This window comes from Ursus arctos, unplaced genomic scaffold (genome assembly GCF_023065955.2).
Source record: "Ursus arctos isolate Adak ecotype North America unplaced genomic scaffold, UrsArc2.0 scaffold_14, whole genome shotgun sequence".
Lineage (NCBI taxonomy): Eukaryota > Metazoa > Chordata > Mammalia > Carnivora > Ursidae > Ursus > Ursus arctos.
In genome coordinates this window covers 18,973,901-18,991,994 of record NW_026622808.1, presented here as the reverse complement: position 1 = coordinate 18,991,994, position 18,094 = coordinate 18,973,901, and the positions used below count along the sequence as shown (strand labels likewise).

At 55.4% G+C, this 18,094-nt stretch overlaps 2 protein-coding genes and 2 non-coding genes across 7 annotated transcripts; 1 reads left to right on the top strand and 3 right to left on the bottom strand.

The window, feature by feature from the left end:
• Positions 1 to 5,889: 5,889 nt before the first annotated feature.
• On the top strand, positions 5,890 to 10,110 carry EIF3G (eukaryotic translation initiation factor 3 subunit G). The gene is made up of 11 exons (XM_026481358.4): positions 5,890 to 5,982; positions 6,121 to 6,167; positions 6,637 to 6,720; positions 6,826 to 6,914; positions 7,052 to 7,111; positions 7,970 to 8,074; positions 8,168 to 8,357; positions 9,156 to 9,263; positions 9,361 to 9,497; positions 9,584 to 9,690; positions 9,983 to 10,110. The coding sequence occupies exons 1-11, from the start codon at positions 5,963 to 5,965 to the stop codon at positions 9,996 to 9,998; spliced, it is 963 nt and encodes a 320-aa protein (XP_026337143.1). The 5' UTR covers positions 5,890 to 5,962; the 3' UTR covers positions 9,999 to 10,110.
• P2RY11 (purinergic receptor P2Y11) lies at positions 10,108 to 17,193 on the bottom strand. 4 transcript variants are annotated; one of them, XM_026481355.4, is made up of 13 exons: positions 17,114 to 17,193; positions 16,838 to 17,008; positions 16,253 to 16,354; positions 16,010 to 16,060; positions 15,752 to 15,922; positions 14,817 to 14,893; positions 14,526 to 14,633; positions 14,301 to 14,424; positions 14,127 to 14,205; positions 13,895 to 14,024; positions 13,652 to 13,818; positions 13,368 to 13,569; positions 10,108 to 11,495 (listed from the first exon to the last, which is right to left on the bottom strand). In XM_026481355.4, exons 1-13 carry the CDS (start codon positions 17,129 to 17,131, stop codon positions 11,489 to 11,491), a joined length of 1,407 nt encoding a protein of 468 aa, XP_026337140.3. In that variant the 5' UTR covers positions 17,132 to 17,193; the 3' UTR covers positions 10,108 to 11,488. The 4 variants fall into 4 exon arrangements, with proteins under 4 accessions (XP_026337140.3, XP_026337142.3, XP_057167497.1 ...); XM_026481357.4 differs by having other exon boundaries at positions 13,489 to 13,569; XM_057311514.1 differs by lacking the exons at positions 13,895 to 14,024; positions 14,127 to 14,205; positions 14,301 to 14,424; ... (5 more) ...; positions 16,838 to 17,008; positions 17,114 to 17,193.
• On the bottom strand, positions 14,706 to 14,785 carry LOC113243046 (small nucleolar RNA U105B). Its single transcript, XR_003312064.1, has one exon. It is a non-coding gene; the product is annotated as a small nucleolar RNA U105B (small nucleolar RNA).
• Positions 16,121 to 16,207, bottom strand: LOC113243044 (small nucleolar RNA SNORD105). Its single transcript, XR_003312063.3, has one exon. It is a non-coding gene; the product is annotated as a small nucleolar RNA SNORD105 (small nucleolar RNA).
• Positions 17,194 to 18,094: the final 901 nt, after the last annotated feature.

Sequence of the window (18,094 nt, the reverse complement as noted above, 5' to 3'; positions counted from 1 at the left end):
TTGTAACCCCCAATCTAATTTACTCAGTCAAGAAATCATGGCTGGGTTTGGGGGTTTTCTTAGGTTGTCTTTGTTTGTTTGCTTGTTTTTATAAAGCATTTAAACCATTTTAAGTGTATAAATCAGTGTCATTCAATTGCATTCACATTGGTTGTGCAACCCTCAGTGCACTTTCCAGAACGTTTTTATCCCAGAGTCATTAAACACCAACTCCTTTTTTTATTTTTTTTTATTTTATTTTATTTTTTTTTAAGATTTTATTTATTTATGTAACAGAGAGACAGCCAGCGAGAGAGGGAGCACAGCAGGGGAGTGGGAGAGGAAGAAGCAGGCTCCCAGCGGAGGAGCCCGATGTGGGGCTCGATCCCAGGACCCGGGGATCATGACCTGAGCCGAAGGCAGACGCTTCACCAGCTGAGCCACCCAGGCGCTCATGTTTATAATCTCTTAATTGTGGTTAAATACATATAAGTTACCATTTTAACCATTGTCAATGTCCAGTTCTGTAGCATTTAAACACATTTCCACTGTTGTGCAGCCATCACCACCGTCCGTCTCCAGAACTTTCTCATCTTCCCATACTGAACCTCTGTCCCATGAAACACCGACTCCCCACCCGTCCCCCACCCCGGTGCCCGCCATCTGCTTCCTGTCTCCATGAATTTGACTCGAGGGAGCTCCTGTGAGTGGAGTCATGCAGTATTCGTCCTTTCGTGACCGGCTTAGTTCACCGAGCACAGTGTCCTTCAGGTTCGTCCGTGTCTTAGCAGGTGTCAGAGTGTCCTTCCTTTGTAAGGCTGGATAATAGTGCATTGGATGGAGGAACCACATTCTGTGTACCCGTTCCTCGGTCAACAGACACTGGGTTGCCGCCACCTTTCGCCAGTATGATCCATGCTACCTCGAGCACGGACACAAATATCTGTGGGTGTCCCTGCTTTTAATTCCTTTGAGGATGTACCTAGTAGTGGGATTCCTAGATCATGTGGTAATTCCGTGTGGAGTTTCTTTTTTAGGAACTGCCCTACTGTTTCCCACAGCAGCAGGTTATTTAATGAAAGAAACACTCAAAGCCCAGCTCTAATCCTTTTGTGTGCCTCCCAGATCCCCACACATAACCACTGAGAGGTGTTGCTTGCTGTGTCTTCTTCCTGTCCCAAGTTTGTCCACCGCTCCCACACCTGCAAGTCCATAAACCTAGCATTCTCCAGGTCTTTAAAAATATTTGGTAAGTGTTATCTTACTGTGCATATCTGTCTGCAACCTGCTTTTCTCTCTCAAGCGTGTTTGGAGGTTTTGAAGAAAGGCAAGCTATAGAAAAAGTACAATGCATCCCAGAATGACCAAAATGAAGGGTCAGCACCTGTTTCCCTTTTTACGGCTCGAGGAAGCCCGGCACCCTGCCATCATCCGTCAGCTTTGTCCACATTCTCATGCAGTCATCTGTGACTGGGAATAGAAAACTTAGGTGGATAGAGTCCTACAAGCCCTGACCGGGCACCAACTCTATTCCAGACCCGGTGCTTAGTCTGGGCATGTGGCGATATGACAAACCCACACTGTCCCTTCCTGCCTCGAGACCAAAGCAGGAGACAAAATCCACAACGAACAAGGTGATTTTAAAGAGCAAGAAATGCTACGAATAGAATCGAGGTGGAGTGACTGAACCTTCCTTTGTTCCTCTCAGATTTTATTAAAGTGCATAGATCCTATATGAGTGTGGTTGGATTACTTCTTACACATGTCCCTGCCTGTGTCATCCACTGCCCAGATGGACACGTAGAAAATTCCCACCACCCTGGAAGGATGCCTGGCACCCCTCCACCCTGAGAGATCATCTCTGTTCTGATTTCTGTTAGCATCGGTTGGTCTTGCCTGTTTGAGAATTTCCCACACACAGCATCCTATGGGATCAATTCGTTTGTGTTCTGGGATATGCATCCAGGTCATTGTGGGTGTTAGTCTGCTCCCTTTTCGCTATATTGTACCCCACTGTAGAGACGGACCACAGTTTATCTTTGGGTATCCATTCATCTGTTGATGGACTTGTGAGTTGTGGCATGCGCTGAACTGTGTGCCCCCAAAATTCATGTTTAAGCCCTAACCCCAAGGACCTCAGAATATGAATGTATTTGCAAATCGGACCGTTATAGAAATAACTGAGTTAAAATAAGGTCATGAAGGTGGACCCTAATCCAGTATGACTGGTGTCCTTATAAGGACCACGTGAAGAGACAGGGACAAGACGGCCGTCTACAAAGCCAAGCAGAGAAGCCTCAGAAGGAACCAGTCTGCTTAGCACCCTGATCTCGGACTTTGAGCCTGAGGGACTGTGAAAAAATTCATTCCTGTGGTTTGAGCCCCCCGTCTGTGGTACTGTCACAGCGGCCCTAGCGCACCGAGCCAAGTCGTTTCCGGTTTGGGGCCATTGTGAATAAAGCTGCTACGAACGTTTGTGTCCATATTCTAACATGTGCGTTTTTGTGGACAAGCATTTGTTCCTTCGGGAAAATATGAAGACGTAGAATTCTACATCGTGAGATCTGGCGAATAGCCTTGCAGCTGCGAGAGTTTCTGGGCGGGTGGCTTACCGTACGTGTTCTCCTGGCCCTCCTCATGTGCTTGGCACAGCTGGTTTTGCTCTTGTCCTGGCTGCTGCCCTGTAGAGATTCTGGATGCGGGAAGAATGTTGGTGCTACAAAAAAGAGCTGGAGGAGAAGGACACGGGAGCTTTCTTATTCATTCACCCGTGGACTCCAGCTTCTCCCCACATCCCTGTGCTCCCTTGGGGCCTCTTATTTTTCCTTGGGAAATATCTGACTTTTTGTAAAAGTGATACGTGCCTGATGTTTAAGAAAAAGTATTCCATACAGAAAAAACAAAAAGGAAGTAAAGATGAACCCAAATGGAAACGCCCAGAAGTATCCATCTTTAGTGGTTAACTTCCTTCTACGCATCCACAAACGTGCAGTTTCTCTCCAGGGGTGGTGCTTGCACAGATGGGGCAACATGTAGCAAATCCCTTGTTCAGGATGGTTGCACTGTTATCAAATTTCCAATCCCTTAAGCCACACGGTGCTGGACACTATTTAAAAAAATTAATTTTTAAAAAATATTTTATTTATTAGAGAGAGACACAGCGAGAGAGGGAACCAAGGAGGGGGAGTGGGAGAGGGAGAAGCAGGCTTCCCGCTGAGCAGGGAGCCCAACATGGGGCTTGATCCCAGGACCCTGGGATCACGACCTGAGCCGAAGGCAGACACTTAATGACTAAGCCACCCAGCCGCCCTGTGCTGGACACTTTTTACAGACAATTTAATACACTGGGACATGAATTTCCTTAGGCCAATCCTAGAAGAGGGAATGCAAGGTAGTGGATATGCAAAACACACTAAAATAAATTTGTACATTACATCTCACATATATTACACACTACAGATTTATACATAAAGTGCATAACTGGGGCACCTAGATGGCTCAGTTGGTTAAGTATCTGCCTTCGGCTCAGGTCATGATCCCAGGGTCCCACATCAGGCTCCCTGCTCAGTGGGGAGCCTGCCTCTCCCTCTGCCTGCTACTCCTCTCTCTCTGACAAATAAATAAAATCTTTTAAAAAAAACCAAGTGCATAATTTTATATGTATGTGTATACTTATATTTAAACCAAAATAATGTATACACATGGTAAAAATTTTAAAATATAGTAGAAAAGTCCAAAAACAAGCTTCCTGTCCCTGATGTCTTCTTCTTGAAGCATCCCTCAGAAAGTTTGATAATTTTTTAAAAGATTTTATTTATTTGAGAGAAAGAGCATGAGCAGGGAGGAGGGCAGAGGGAGAGGAAGAAGTAGACTCCCCACTGAGCAGGGAGCCTGATGGGGGACTCAATCCCAGGATCCCAGGATTATGACCAGAGCCAAAGACAGACGCTCAACTGACTGAGCCACCCAGGCGCCCCCATATATGTGCTATTAAATATTTACACGAATTGCTCAAAGGAAAACAGATATGGGTGAATCAGATGAAGGGGATTAAGAGGTACAAACTTCCAGTTATAAAATAACCAAGTCATGGTGGTGAAAAGTACCACATAGAGAATATAGTCACTACTATTGTAATAACTTTGTATGGTGGCAGGTGGTGACTACAATTCTTGTGGCTAGCACTGCATGGTGTATGGAATTGTCCAATCACTATGTTGTACACCTGAAACTGATATAATATCGTATGTCTATGCCGCCATAAAACAAAATTCATATGTTCATTTTAACTTTTAGTGAATGTCAAACTGCCATCCAAAAATTCTGCATAATTTCATGCATTCATGCGTGTGCAAGAGTCTCTTTCTCTACATCTTTGCTACCATTGGGTAATATCAACATTTTAAAGTTTTGCCCATCTGCTGTGTTGCTAAGATTTTGCATTTCTTGGAGTAAATTTGAGTAAGCTTGCCCAAATGTTTATTGGCCCTTTGTACAAACTTTATGTTTCGTTCTTATTGCCAAAACGCTCTCCTTTGCTCACTTTCCCAGCCTCCTTTCTCATCTGCTAATTCATTTCTTACCACTGTACCCTCTACAGGCTTCCAGAAAAATCTTTCTCACAAGAAAATATGGTCACAATGGGTCACCATTCAAAACATTGCCCGTGATCTCACCCATACTCACAGCCTACAGGGTAAAGAGCCTACACTCCTTAGTCTTTTTTTTTTTTTTAAAGATTTTATTTACTTATTTATTTGACAAAGGGAGAAAGAGAACAAGCAGGGGGAATGGCAAGCAGAGGGAAAGGGAGAAGCAGGCTGCTGCTGAGCAAGGAGCCCAATGCAGGCTCGATCCTGGGACTCTGGGATCATGACCTGGGCTGAAGGCAGCTGATTAACCAGCTGAGCCACCCACGCGCCCCTCCTTAGTCTGGTTTAAAAAGTCCTTTATGATCTAGTTCCCACCTTGCCCCAAATGCCCATTAATGGAGCACTTAGTATGGGCAGACCCCCTGGGGGTGCTGGGCACCCAAGAGGCAAACAAAGCAGGGAAATGTCTGCTTTCTGTAGATAACCTTCAATGTGGGGTTTCTCAACCTTTTATATTATTGTCCCTCTAAAGGAGAAAAGTGAGGTTATCTTTCAATTTAATTTAATTTCAACCTAATTACTTTTAATTTCTCCCTAATGATAGAAATTAAATACTTAGGAGTAAGATTTTGTCTAGGGAGGGCCACAAGCCATTGTAATATCCAAGGTGTTTTGGTACCCAAGAATTCATTTTGGCCCCCTTGGGAGCCACGTGGCTCCCACTGAGAATAATATTCTAAAGGGAGAGCTGGATAATAAAACAAATATGTGGAAAAGATCATATCAGAGGGCCAAGAATATTACAAAGGAAAGGAGGGTGAGAGGCTGAGGGGCCACTTGACATCTTGATCCTTTGAATCAGGAAAGCTCTTCCCAGGGGTGCCTGGGTGGCTCAGTTGGTTAAGCGTCTGTCTTCTGCTCAGGTCGTGGTCCCAGGGAGCCCCCGCTCCTCCCTCTCCCTCTGTCTGCCGCTCCCCCTGCTTGTGCTCTTTCTCTTTCTGTGTCAAATCAATAAATAAAATCTTATTAAAAAAAAAAAAAAAAAAGGAAAACTCTTCTCAGACTAGGAAGACCAGCCTTCATTTCTTCAGCTGCAAAACGAAAATGATAATTTCCTCCTCACAGCGCCTGGCGTATAGTAAGCTTTCAAAAAGAGATGTTTACTGTTATTAGTACATTTTTAATTTTTCTAAAAGGTAAATGGAACGCGCCTCTGCTCAGCCCCAGTACCAGTGCCCAGCAGCCCCCACAGCCGGCACCTCCACCTCCGTCCGCAGGGGGCGCTGTGGGCGCTGCTGCAGGGCTGCTCTAGGCGGCGGCACAGGAAGTCTCATCCTCCCCTCACTTCCGGCCTCTGGCCCGGGCTTGTGCTGCGTGGAGAAGGTTTGGAAATGCCGACTGGAGATTTTGAGTGAGTTGGGGGTCGCGGAGCGAACCCTGGGAAGCGGTTTGGGGGTTCTGGGGGGTATCACGGGGCCTGGGTGCGTCGGGACGGCGGGGGCCTGGCTTCGCTGACCCAGCCTTCCCCTCCGCAAACTTGTCTTTGCAGTTCGAAGCCCAGCTGGGCCGACCAGGTGGAGGAGGAGGGTGAGGACGGTGAGTATGCCGGGTCTTCCCAGGTCACCGCAGCCAGTTCTCCAGACCGGTCACTGCCGCCTGCTCCAACGTTGGCACCGCCGTCCAATCCCGCATCCGCCTTCACGGCCCTCTGCCCTGCGCCATCCTCCCTCCGGGCCAGCCTATCGCCAATTCCAGATACTCGCTGGCCAGTCCCTCCCCTCCCATGCCACCGCCCAAGTCCTCACAGCTGCTGCGGGGCGGAAGTTGTAACAGCCTGCCTCCTGCTTTTACACTGGCGCCGGATATCTTTATGGGCTGCTTTCATCTTTGCCATTGCTCGAGGTTACTACAGCTCCGCGTCCTGGCAGGGCTGTCCCAGGGCACTTCTTCGCCAGTCCTCACCCTTGGTCCCGCCTTCCTCGGCCCATCCCCAAGGTCCCATCATTTTAGCTTGGGAGCTCCTGCTCCTCCAGCTCACCCCTCCTCCCCGCACTCCCTTTCCTAGACAAATGTGTCACCAGCGAGCTCCTCAAAGGGATTCCTCTGGCCACTGGGGACACCAGCCCAGAACCTGAGTTACTCCCGGGAGGTGAGTGACAACGTCTGCTCCATTCGGGGCTGCCTCTCCCCAGCGGCATTCCCTCCTGGTCTCCATTCCCCAGGGCTCAGTTCCCTCACCTCTTCTCTCTCCCAGCTCCACTACCGCCCCCCAAGGAGGTCATCAATGGAAACATAAAGACAGTGACAGAGTACAAGATAGATGAGGATGGCAAGAAGTTCAAGGTGAGGCGGGAGGAGGAGGTGGGTGCCCCTGGGCTTGGGGGCACTTGGGCGGGGAGGAGATGGTGTGTGGGTTGGGTTGGTTGGCCCCAGGAGCCTTGAGACACAGGAAGTCCCAGCCTGTCCCCTCCCTTCCACAGATTGTCCGCACCTTCAGAATTGAGACGCGGAAGGCCTCAAAAGCTGTCGCAAGGAGGAAGGTGAGACCCTTCTCCCCTTGTCTTGGGGACTCTCCCAGGGCTGATTCAGAGGAGTTAGGAATCCTTTTTTTCTGATACCTTTATTTTGAGAAGTGAGGTTTAACTCTTTGTCCCTATCATGTTGGAGCACAGCTGAGGTCAGGGGGCGTTGGTGCTCTACTGGGGGTACTGAAAAGTTCAGCGTGCAGAAATTGGGTGGGCTTAGATTCTTATTAACTCCTTTCCGTTTGTTTACCAGGAGGAACAGAGCCAAGCCCTCCCCTCAGGTGGTCATAGGAGCTCCCATTTAAGTGGGCTGTGTGCTTAGGAAGGAGTGATAGCCATAAATGCATTTGGCACAATTTTCTGTGCACTCCTCTGTGCTAGACTCCAGTGCCAAGTGCTTTGCAGGGAGTGTTCTCTCATCCGCTCCCCCTAGCTGTCCTGAGAGGTGAGGGGCATTTGTGGTTCCCATTTTATAGAGGTTGTTTTAGCTCAAGGCCCTCACAGTCTGGGTGACCCCTACACACCCCTGGGCATCACTTCCTTGTGGGAGCTGGCTCACCTACTGTCATGGGTCCCCCAGGAATGATTAGCTGTGGGGCTGTTTCCTCCTAGGCTTCGTTCTCTCTTCTGGAACTTGGGGCCGGGAGCCGTCCCCGCTTACTGAGCTGGCATGAATCTAAGAGCTGGCATGTGCTAGGAGTGGGACCCGCTAGGAACAGGAACTGTCATTGTCACCGCTATGGAGGGCATTTTGGGAGGGTGAAGAATGTGGTTCAAGGCTCGGGCACCCTGAAGGGGGCTACCGTAGGTCTGGGGTGCCAGTGGAGGGGGATCCCGCTTGCCCTTACCTGTCCCATCCCACTCTGAGCCCAGAACTGGAAGAAGTTTGGGAACTCAGAGTTTGACCCACCAGGGCCCAACGTGGCCACCACCACGGTCAGCGATGATGTGTCCATGACGTTCATCACTAGCAAAGAGGTGAGTGGGGTAACAGGGCAGGGCCGGTGGCCATGACGGTGGTGACTGGGGCATGGCAACCTCACGCTGAGCTTCTGCTCACTGCCCACCCAGGATCTGAACTGCCAGGAAGAGGAGGACCCGATGAACAAGCTCAAGGGCCAGAAGATCGTGTCCTGCCGCATCTGCAAGGGCGACCACTGGACTACCCGCTGCCCCTACAAGGACACGCTGGGCCCCATGCAGAAGGAGTTGGCAGAGCAGCTGGGCCTGTCCACGGGCGAGAAGGAGAAGCTGCCCGGAGGTGCCCGGGCCTGGGATGCGGTGGCAGGCCATGGCGGGGCGGGGGGGGGATTGTGTGCGCCTCCGGGAGAGACCTTGGTCTTCACCTGCTGTGACGGGCTGTCCATGTCGGGAAGTTGTCATCTCTCACGTTGGCACCAGCACTGCAAGGCTGTGGCTGTGGCCTGTTGGTGTGAGAGTGAGACTGGCCTGGTTGGTGCCATGACTGTGGTAATGCCACCCACCGTTCCGTGTCGGGCCCTGGCGTACCATTCCTTTGCACGCCTGTGTGTCTACGCTGCGTGCGTTTTAGACTCGCCAGCTGTGATTGTGCTGCAGACCCTGTGACCAGACTTGAGCGTGCCGCGTCTGTCTGCCATAGACGTGCCCTCAGCCCTGGAGGCTGGTGTGTGTGCACACGTGTGCACACTGCAGACTCGCACGTGACCGCAGTCCGTGTCCTTGTCCTTTGGTGTGATTTGTTGATAGTGGGTTGAGTCTGGACAGTTCTAACACCTGTGACTTGGTGCACAGCACGCCTGTCACCTGTCCCTGCCGTGTTCCTGTGTGTTGGGAAGCTGAGCGTTCTAGACCTCAGCCCTGTGTTGCCTTGGATTGCATCGACCCGTGGGTTCTTGCTCTCACTTCCTGGATGTGACCTTTATGTCGCTGCGGCCGGCGGGCCTTGGAACCACCAAATGCCTGTGGCTTCATAGGTGGTCCCTGGCCTGGCTCAGGGCCAGAGCTGCCAGCATCCTGGGGTGGATCTGTCCCTCCTCTGTGCCAGAGTGCGGCCTGACCCAGCTGCTTTGGTCCCCAGAGCTGGAGCCTGTGCAGGCCGCCCAGAACAAAACGGGCAAGTACGTGCCACCGAGCCTGCGGGACGGGGCCAGCCGCCGTGGGGAGTCCATGCAGCCCAACCGCAGAGGTGAGTGGCGGGTGGGCACCCCTTAGCCCATGATTGTCCTTTGTTCAGGACCTGGTTAGGGCTGTTCTCTACAAGTTGCTGCTCCTTGCCTGTCTAGCCGACGACAACGCCACTATCCGTGTCACCAACCTGTCAGAGGACACTCGTGAGACTGACCTGCAGGAGCTCTTCCGGCCCTTTGGCTCCATCTCGCGCATCTATTTGGCGAAGGACAAGACCACTGGCCAGTCCAAGGTGGGCTGGTGGCCATGGGGGTTGGGGACGGGGTCACCTGTCCTGATTGTGCCCTGAGGGCCTCTGACTCCACCCCCCTCCTCCAGGGCTTTGCCTTCATCAGCTTCCACCGGCGGGAGGATGCCGCCCGCGCAATTGCTGGGGTGTCCGGCTTTGGATACGACCACCTCATCCTCAATGTTGAGTGGGCCAAGTAAGACCTCTGCCACACCCTTGCATCCCCCCCCCTTTCACAGCCAACACTCGGGTTGACCTTGGGCCCCACATGGGTTTAATAGTCCCCCAGCCTGTTCTGAGGTACAGGTTATTTACTATCTTTTTCTTCTTGAGGAGGGGCCGACTGCTTATCTGGCTCTGTGTGCCCTGCCCCCCCCCCCATTGTCACAGAGGCCCCAGTTGTATGTGGCAGGGGGTCTCGGGATTCCCTTCAGGGCCTGGAGCCCTCACACTTGCTGTCCTCACCACCTGTCTCTCTCTCTCTTCAGGCCATCAACCAACTAAGCCAGTTGCCACCTTTGCTGCTGCTGTTCGGCCCCAGCCACAGGACCCCATGGCCATAGAAGGTAGCCCCCGAGAGCAGGGGCTCTCAGCAATAAAAAGGCTCCAGTTGTCACATGCTGTCTCGTTTATTCACATTATTCACAGATGTCGCTTGCTCTGTGGCTAGTGGGGCCAGCCCTCCCCGGGTCAGTGCTGTGGGCAGAAATTCAGCTGCTGTGGCCTGGGCACTCGCCGGTCCCCCAGTGGGTCTTTCTGTAAGGGAAGCAGCGGTGATTTGGGGCCTGTTGGCGGTTCAGGGCCCGTTGGTGGCCCAGGGCCAGGGGCCTCCTGGGCTCTCGGCCCCCATTTTGCTAGCCCCAGTGCCTTGTGGTGAGGAGGTAGCAGTTCAGAATGTCAGGTTGTGGCCTCGGGCCTAGGGCCCCAAGGTTTGGGGAGTAGCCATGACATTGAGGGGCAGGACTTGCCCAGAGCTCCCAGCATCCTCTGGAGTTCGGCTCCCCCTGCAGCCGAGGCAGCTCTGGTGGCAGCAGCCCAGGCTGGGGGCCACCGCCATGTAAAGCAGTGGGTGGACGCAGATGGCCACGGGCATGAGGCCGCGCATGGCCTGGTAGCTCACGTAAGTCCTCTGATCCAGGGCTGCCGTGGCCTCGTGCACGCTGGCAAAGGCCGGGCAGCGGGCCCTCCAGCGCTGCCGGGCGTACACGTTGAGCACCTGTGTGACATAGTAGGGCACGTAGGAACTGGCATAGAGGGCCAGGCCGCTGGCCACCAGCGCTGCCACACGCAGCTTCTCGGCCGCCGTCATGCCATGGCTGCGCAGCACGGCCCGCCCGAGGGCGCCGTAGGCCCCCAGGGTAAGCACCAGCGGCAGGCCGCAGCCCAGCACCGCCAGCACCAAGCTGTAGGCTCTGTAGGCCTCGAGCTGGTGGTCATCCGCGGTCCCCAGGCACTTGGTGCAGGCCTCGGGCCTGACCGAGGTACAGCCGCCTGCCTCCAGCGGCCTCTTCAGGTGGGAGAAGCGGAGCGTCGGTGCGGCCAGCAGGGCTGCCAGTGTCCAGCCAGCGGCGCTGACGGCCCAGGCGTGCTTGGGCCGCAGGCTGCTGCGGGTGAAGAAGGGGTGCACGGTGCCCAGGTAGCGGTTTAGGCTGATGCAGGTGAGGAAGACGACACTGCCCAGCAGGTTGCAGGTGAAGAGGAAGCGCTCCAGGCGGCAGGCGAGCTCCCCGTACTGCCAGTTCTTGGGCGGGTAGAAGTAGGCAGCCAGCGGGAGCAGCGTCAGGCCGTAGAGCAGGTCGCTGATGGCCAGCTGGGCCGAGAAGACCACGGCTGGGTGCCACGGGCGCTGCTCCCGTGTGCCAAAGCGGTAGAGGGCCAGGCCGTTGCTGGCCACGGCCACCAGGAACTCAGCCACCAGCAGGGGCCACAGAAAGTCTTCCTGGAAGCCACTGAGGATGCGATCAACGGCCGCCGAGAAGTTGGCTGGGCAGGACTTAGCACCTGTGGGCAGATGGGGTCACGGCGTGAGCGCTGTCCCTCCTCGTGGCTCTCGCTGCCTTCAGAGCACCTGCCGCGTGCCTGGTCACCTAAACCCTCTGGGGGCACTCTTTCTCAGTCCCTTCCATTACCAGGAGCCGGCACCAGCCACACTTTTCACAGAGGAAATCCAGCCCAGAAAGGTCAGAAGCCTGCAGTCTTCATGTGATAGTGACTAAGCTTGCTCGGCGTCCTGAACCCTCAAGAAGGGTGGGTCACTGCCTTCGCAGGACACATGTAAGCCAGCAGTGATAACCCGGAACCACCAGTCCTGGGCGGGGGGCAACCCCCAATGGCCCTCCTCCAAGACTTGGATCAGCAAGTCTCACTGCCACCACCTTCAGAATCGGGCACAGCCTCCCAGTTCCGGACCTCATCCCTACCTGTTCTCCTCACTGCCTCCCCAGGGTGCCTAGGGACACCTGAGTCAGGTCGCATTCCTCTACTCCATGACCTTGTGGCTCCCTCCTCACTGGCAGGAAAAGGCCGTGCTTGCTTCTCCCACTGAGGCGCCCCAGGAGCGAACGCTCCCTCTCATCTCAGGCTCTCGGTGACTCACTCCCTACGGTCCTTCCCACTCGGGCTTTCTGGCTCTTCCTTAAGGCACATTCCACCTCAGGGCCTTTGCAAGGATTCTCTCTGCCTAAATCACCAGCCCCCACTCACCTCCTGGTCTCTAGCCCCGAGAGGCCCGTTCTGATCCCTCTAACATTGCGAGGGCACCCGGTCCCCAATTTCTGCAAAGCCCATACTTCCATCTGACCGCTGTCAAGGAAACCCCACCCCCAGGACATCTGGGGGCAGGGAGTGCCCCGCCACTGGCTTCCCAGTGTCCAGAACAAGGCCAGGGACTAGGAGTGTGGGGGACAGCAGGGATCGGCCCGGATTCCCTTCCACGTACCAACTCCGCCTCAACTGCGGGGAAACAGCCTGTTCCCGGTCTGTCAGGCAGGTCTGTCCGGCAGGCTCCGTGCCACTGGCTCCGCGCGAGATGCAGCACCCCTCCCCCACCCCAGACTGCCTGCCCCGCCACACTTCTGCCTCCCCATCCCATCTCTGCTCTGGGAGGAAGTCCCTGTCCAGGCGTGATTAACTCCCTCCCCTCCACCTCCTGCACGCCAGCCCCCCTCTCCCCAGTCCTGGGCGGGGTGAGCTGCATGTGCTAGGCCCCGGGACCTCCGCCTGGCTCAACGGCCCCGGCAGCGTCTGCTCCTCACCTGAGGTGGCGGCAGCCATGGCCCGCGTGCCCGACCTCTGGGTCCACTGCCCACACCGTGCTAGTCCCCAGTGCGAGTTAACCAGAGCCCTGGCTGGCTCCTCCTTTCCCCACAGCTCCACCCTCCTCCCCTCAGTGCCAGCAGCTCCACCCACAGCCAGGACCAGCTCGGCTTCCACCACCCCCTGGTTTCCTTCCTCTTCACACGCTGCGCTCCAGAGCGGGCCAGTTACAGGCTTGGAAGTAACCCTGGGGGGTGCTGTGGGGTGGCCCAGGGCCAAATCTGCCCATCAGCTTCACCTGTGAAAGAGGCCCCGCACTCCCACCGCTCAGCATGGGGGAAATGAGCACAGGCTGGGGGCAGAACCCTGTCCAGTTCCTGGAGACTCCTGGCCCCGAGCCTCTCTGGGCTTCACACACACAACTCCACATCGCCCCATTCCAAATGCAGACTCAGATTTATGGGAAATCAGGCATTTACCACAGTGGGAGGTTGGGGAAACAACTCCTTTATGAAAGGAAACCCAGGCCTGCACCTGGAGGTCCAGGCGGAAGCCCAAGGCAGAGTCTTGTGGGCCCCAATTTGGGGCATTCCAACCGATGCTCTAGCTTGGCCTCACCCTGCTTTCTTAGGTGGCCGTGCTTGGCCTCGCCTGCGGTCCCAGGCAGCTCCTCTGCGGCCCAGCTTGGCCTGGCCCCGCTGGGGCCTGCCCTTGGCCTTTGGAGGCCTATAGTCCGTGCCTGGCCTCCGTTCCTTTCCTCGCTGCTTCTTGCCTGGGGGCCCAGCAGGCCGTCTTCGTTTGGCTGCCTTCGGGAACATGTCTGTGGGGAGAGACGGCGTCAAGGCCACCAGGGCACGGGGACAAGCCCAAGGTTCCCAGCTGCACCAACCCCTGCCACATACCCTCATCGGGCTCCTCTCCCACCGCCTGGCGGAAATACTCGGCTTCGTCCTCCTCTTCCTCCTGCTGGCCAGCCCCCTCTGTCTCTGGGGTGACACCGGGATCCTCAGCATCGCTATCCCCATCGGCCCCTGCCCGTGCCCGCTTCATGCCTGCCAGGCTCTTCTTCCTGGAAAGGGGTGGCAGTGAGGGTGGCAGCCTGCACCCGGGACCCTGCCTCGCCAGCACAGCCCACTGCCACACACTTGTGTGCCTCCCGCTGCTCCCGCTTGCGCTGGATGTTCTGGGCCTGCTGGTCCTGCCTCTGGGCCTTGAGCCGCAGCTTCTCCTCCTTGGCTGCCAGGATGGCCTGCAGCTCCTCCTCTGTCTTGTGCACTGAGGAGGAAGAGACAGGTCACCACGATCCAAGTGTGTCTGGTGTGACCCCCCTCTGCGGGCCTCAGACTTCCAGCGCGTGGTTCGCAGCCCCGTTCTCACCGAAACTGTGGAACAGCACGTTCCCCTCCCCCACGCCTTCCTGGATTTTGATGAGCTGCAGCGTCATCCGAGGCCCAATCTGCAGAGACGAGGGCAAGTGTCAGCTCTTCCTCAGGGCTGGGGGCTGCCAGAAGTCACCTCCACCGCCGGGCCTGCCCCGGGGCTGGGCCTCACCTCAGTGAGCCGCACGGCGCTCTGCTGGGCCCGCATGTTGCCGCGCCCCGCCACAGCCTGGGGCAGCTCTGTAATGTTGTGCTCGCCGTCGGGCTCGGCCTCGCTCTCCGACAGCCCGGCGCCCCTGTGCAGAGGACACAGCAAGGTCAGCAGGGGATCGCAGGCTCCTGAAACAGCTCCGGGGTCCCGAGACTGCAGTGATCTCCCACCCAGTGCCCCCCTCACGTGGCCAACAGCTCGCTGATGTCCTGCAGACGGCTCATGTTGGGAAACTTCTCCTGTAGAAGCTTCTTCATCCCACGACTTGCGCCCACAGGAACGACTTTGATGCTACTGCCGAAGCCAGGGAGTGCAGAGGGGTTAGGAGTCATGAGACTAGAGACCAGCTCTACCCGCCTACCCTTTGCACAGTGCGTCAGAGCGTTTACTTTGAGACTGAGCAATCACAGAGCCTCAGCCGGAGTGCTGTCATCAGCCGCACCGGAAAGCCCCCCGCTCCACTGGCCCCGTACTCACTAATGACGGAAATCGAGCTCCTGCGAGTCGGGATTGTAATTGATGAGAAGGCAGCGCTTGATGGCGTTTAGGTTCACCTGGAAGGGACAGGCGGGGGCACCGAACCACGTGAACCACACGCAGGCTTCCCCGTGTGCCAGAAACCCACCAAGGCCAGGCCATGGCCATACTCCAGAAACCTCCCAGCAAGGGGGTGTGGGATGCTGCTAGCGCTGTGGGGACTGATGGACTGGCTGGGGCACTGGCTTGAAATCCTGGTTCGGAGGCCCACTTAAGCTATCCACACCAGACTCCCTGATGATCGGCATCTAACAGCCTAATTTGAGACCTGGTGCCAGGAATTAGGAACTGGGGCTCTGGAACCAGACCAGTTAAAAAGTTTAAAAAATCCAGTCCTGGGGCACCTGGGTGGCTCAGTCGGGTTAAGCATCTGCCTCCCGCTCAGGTCATGACCCCAGGCTTCCTGCTCAGTGGGGAGTCTGCTTCTCCCTCTCTCTCTGCCCCTCCCCCCCGCTCCTAGTCTATTAAATTAAAAAAAAAACTTAAAAAAAAAAAGGCATTTCATGCTTAAAAAGAAAAAAAAAATCCAGTTCTACCCCCTGTATCTAACCTCAGACTAGACTTCACCTATAAGCCTGTTTCTCTATCTGTAAAATGGAGTCACAACACCACGCTGCTTAGACCAACAGTCAATGCACACTCCAGAAATAAAGGACCATCAGCATTATTTTCCATCTGAGTAAGGCAGCTCGTAGGGGAGCCTCTGACCCAGTGTCATGGAACATATGAATGAGACTGGCCCTCAGGAACTGGAGCTCTCAGCCTCAGTGCTGGGAGGTGAAGACTGAGCAAACAACCTGAGGGCCTATGTGTGGGACCTACTGGACCATCTGCCCCAGCCCCCCTCATCTGCCACCACCCCAGGCTCAGCTCACCTTGTGCACATTGATGGAGGGGAACAGGTTCTGGAACATGGTGGCCATGAGCTTCACGTGCATGCCATGGGGGCCAAAACTGTTGAGCACCAGGAGGGGTGGGTGGGCAAACTGCTGCTCGTGCATGCGGTGGCGGCGCAATGAGGAGATGACGTCACGCACTAATGTGTACTGCAGGACACGTGAGGACACGTGGTTGGCACTGTCCCAAACCCATCCTCTACCCAACACAGCCCTCCTACCACCTCTGATCCTTACCTTGTTGATTCGAAAGGTCAAGGTGGGGCCTCCTGGGAGGCGCATCAGCTTCTACAGAAAAAAAGGACTGGTGAGAGTCAAGGCGTCCAGCTAGGGAGCAGGGAGTGGGAACCTCTGCTTCATCTCTTCAGAGCGTTTACTTTGAAGCCAGAATCATGGCAACTCAGAGGCATATGGGTTCATCATGAGAGTTGGGGGAGGAACAGGGCAGGGTGAAGATGAGGGCTGTGGGTATTAACTCACAAAGTAGATGTTGGTCTCCGTTTTACTCAAGATCAAGAAGTGTGTGACCCCAAGGGGGCCAGCCACTGCCACACAATCCTTCAGAGTGTTTTTCTTTCGTATCTGAGAATTGCAAAAACAAAATGGGGGGATCATAAATATCTCTTCTTGAGCAAAGACTATAAGCTGAAGCTGTTATGCCTTTTCTTGCACTTAATTTTTCGAGAAAGAGAAGAGAGGGGAGTGGAATGAGCCCGCCCTCTAAAACTGATCAGACTTGAATTTGTCCCTTGTTTACCGTGCATCACCCAATCTGCAGGTGAACCAACTGGGCCCTGCAAGGTTAATTACCTTCCTCCAGGCCTTTGAGCAAGTTTCCACCCTAACTTTGCTAACTTGAATCCCTTAACCACCAGACTCAGGCATCCAGCCACGACCCCCGCTGAGTGCGTTCATCTGCGCGCCCTCGCTTCTACCCCACAAATCCCTGAGCGGCAGGGACGATGCTCCCCATAAAGGTCCCTTCCTTTAGCCGAGACTGAAGCCACCTCCGCAACCGCGAAGACGGGGCCCATAGCTGATGGAGGTGGGCTGGGTGGTGCAGACCTGCAGGCGGGTGGCGGTCAGGGGCTCCATGACCCGACGCAGGTCCAGGCTGAGCTGCCGGACTCCGCGACCCGCGCGACCCCGCGCGAACACGAACGAGTGCGGCTGCGCGGCATAGGCCTCGAGGTTGCGGAGCTGAGCCTGGGCGCGCGCACGCTTCTGGTGCCGGGACTGCGAGGGCGAAAGACGAGCGGTCAACGCCACGGCCGCCGGGGGGACCCCCCCCAGCCCCGTCCGCCCCCCCGATCCCCCGACCCCCCGGCCGCCGTGCCTCACCCTCCCCGACTGCCCCATGCCGCCGACTCCTCCAGCAGGACCCCTCTGCCTTGTGCTTCCGGCGTTGCGCCGCTTACTTCCGGCGCCGGCGAGGTGATCACGTGAGGCGGCACGCGCGGTGACGTCACCAGATGGGCATGCGCACCAGGTGGCGGCGGGCCGGAATCCACGGAGGGGTCGCTATGGAAACACCTGGTGCTTGTTTCTACGGAAACCAGGCAAGACCAGAGTCTCAGGGAAGAGAAATGAACCGTGGGTTCGAATCCTACCTTGGCCCATTTGCGCCAGCTGGGCGAATTTGAGAGCCACTTTATCCATTCCAAAGTTCCCTCCCACAAGTATCCTAAAGGAAGGATGGTAATCATGTCTCCTCTGAGCCGCGAATTTAAAAAGAGGTTGTATGCACAATGCGTGGCACAGCAGCACCAGGCCCTTGGGGAACAACCAGAGAAATGGGTAGAGCATGGCAGTTAGGCATGTGGGCCCCCAGCTTCTGAGGGCCAGCTGTCTTCCCCGGAGGCCCTGTCTGCAGCTGACAGATGGAAACTCCACATCACCTTCTGGAAACTTAGGGCAAGGCGGGCGCTTTGTGAATAACTCACCTCCTCCCTGTTTCCGCTCAAAGCCCCAGTCTTGGCCTCAGGCCTCTGGCTTCTTCCCCAGAACCTTGGGGTGGGGGAAAGGGACACCCCCAACGTCTCTCCTTGTGCCATTGGTTTCCTTCCCCCATATGCTTCCCCTCCCTCAGCTGTCTCCCCTCCCCCATTTGCTTCCCTGTCCTGATTCTCCTCCCCAATTCTTTCCTCTCTTCCCCCCTCTGTCTTTCCCTCCCCATTCCTGTCTTCTTCCTATCTCTGTCTCCCTCTGCCCCAACTTTGTCTCTGCCATCAATTGTCTCTCATCGCCTTCAAGTTTTGATCTCTCCTGTCTCTGTTTCTATCCCCATTTCTCTCTTCTCATCCCTCTTCCTGACTCCCCCTG

What these genes read in the sequence shown, in the direction of transcription:
- EIF3G (XM_026481358.4), top strand. Translation starts at nt 5,963, where the DNA reads ATGCCGACTGGAGATTTTGA. An exon ending in ATGCCGACTGGAGATTTTGA is followed by an intron (nt 5,983 to 6,120) that starts GTGAGTTGGGGG and finishes TTGTCTTTGCAG; the next exon opens with TTCGAAGCCCAGCTGGGCCG. An exon ending in AAGCTGTCGCAAGGAGGAAG is followed by an intron (nt 7,112 to 7,969) that starts GTGAGACCCTTC and finishes CTCTGAGCCCAG; the next exon opens with AACTGGAAGAAGTTTGGGAA.
- P2RY11 (XM_026481357.4), bottom strand. An exon ending in TGACCTTTCGAATCAACAAG is followed by an intron (nt 15,923 to 16,009) that starts GTAAGGATCAGA and finishes CGTGTCCTGCAG; the next exon opens with TACACATTAGTGCGTGACGT. An exon ending in GAGCTCGATTTCCGTCATTA is followed by an intron (nt 14,634 to 14,816) that starts GTGAGTACGGGG and finishes TGGCTTCGGCAG; the next exon opens with TAGCATCAAAGTCGTTCCTG.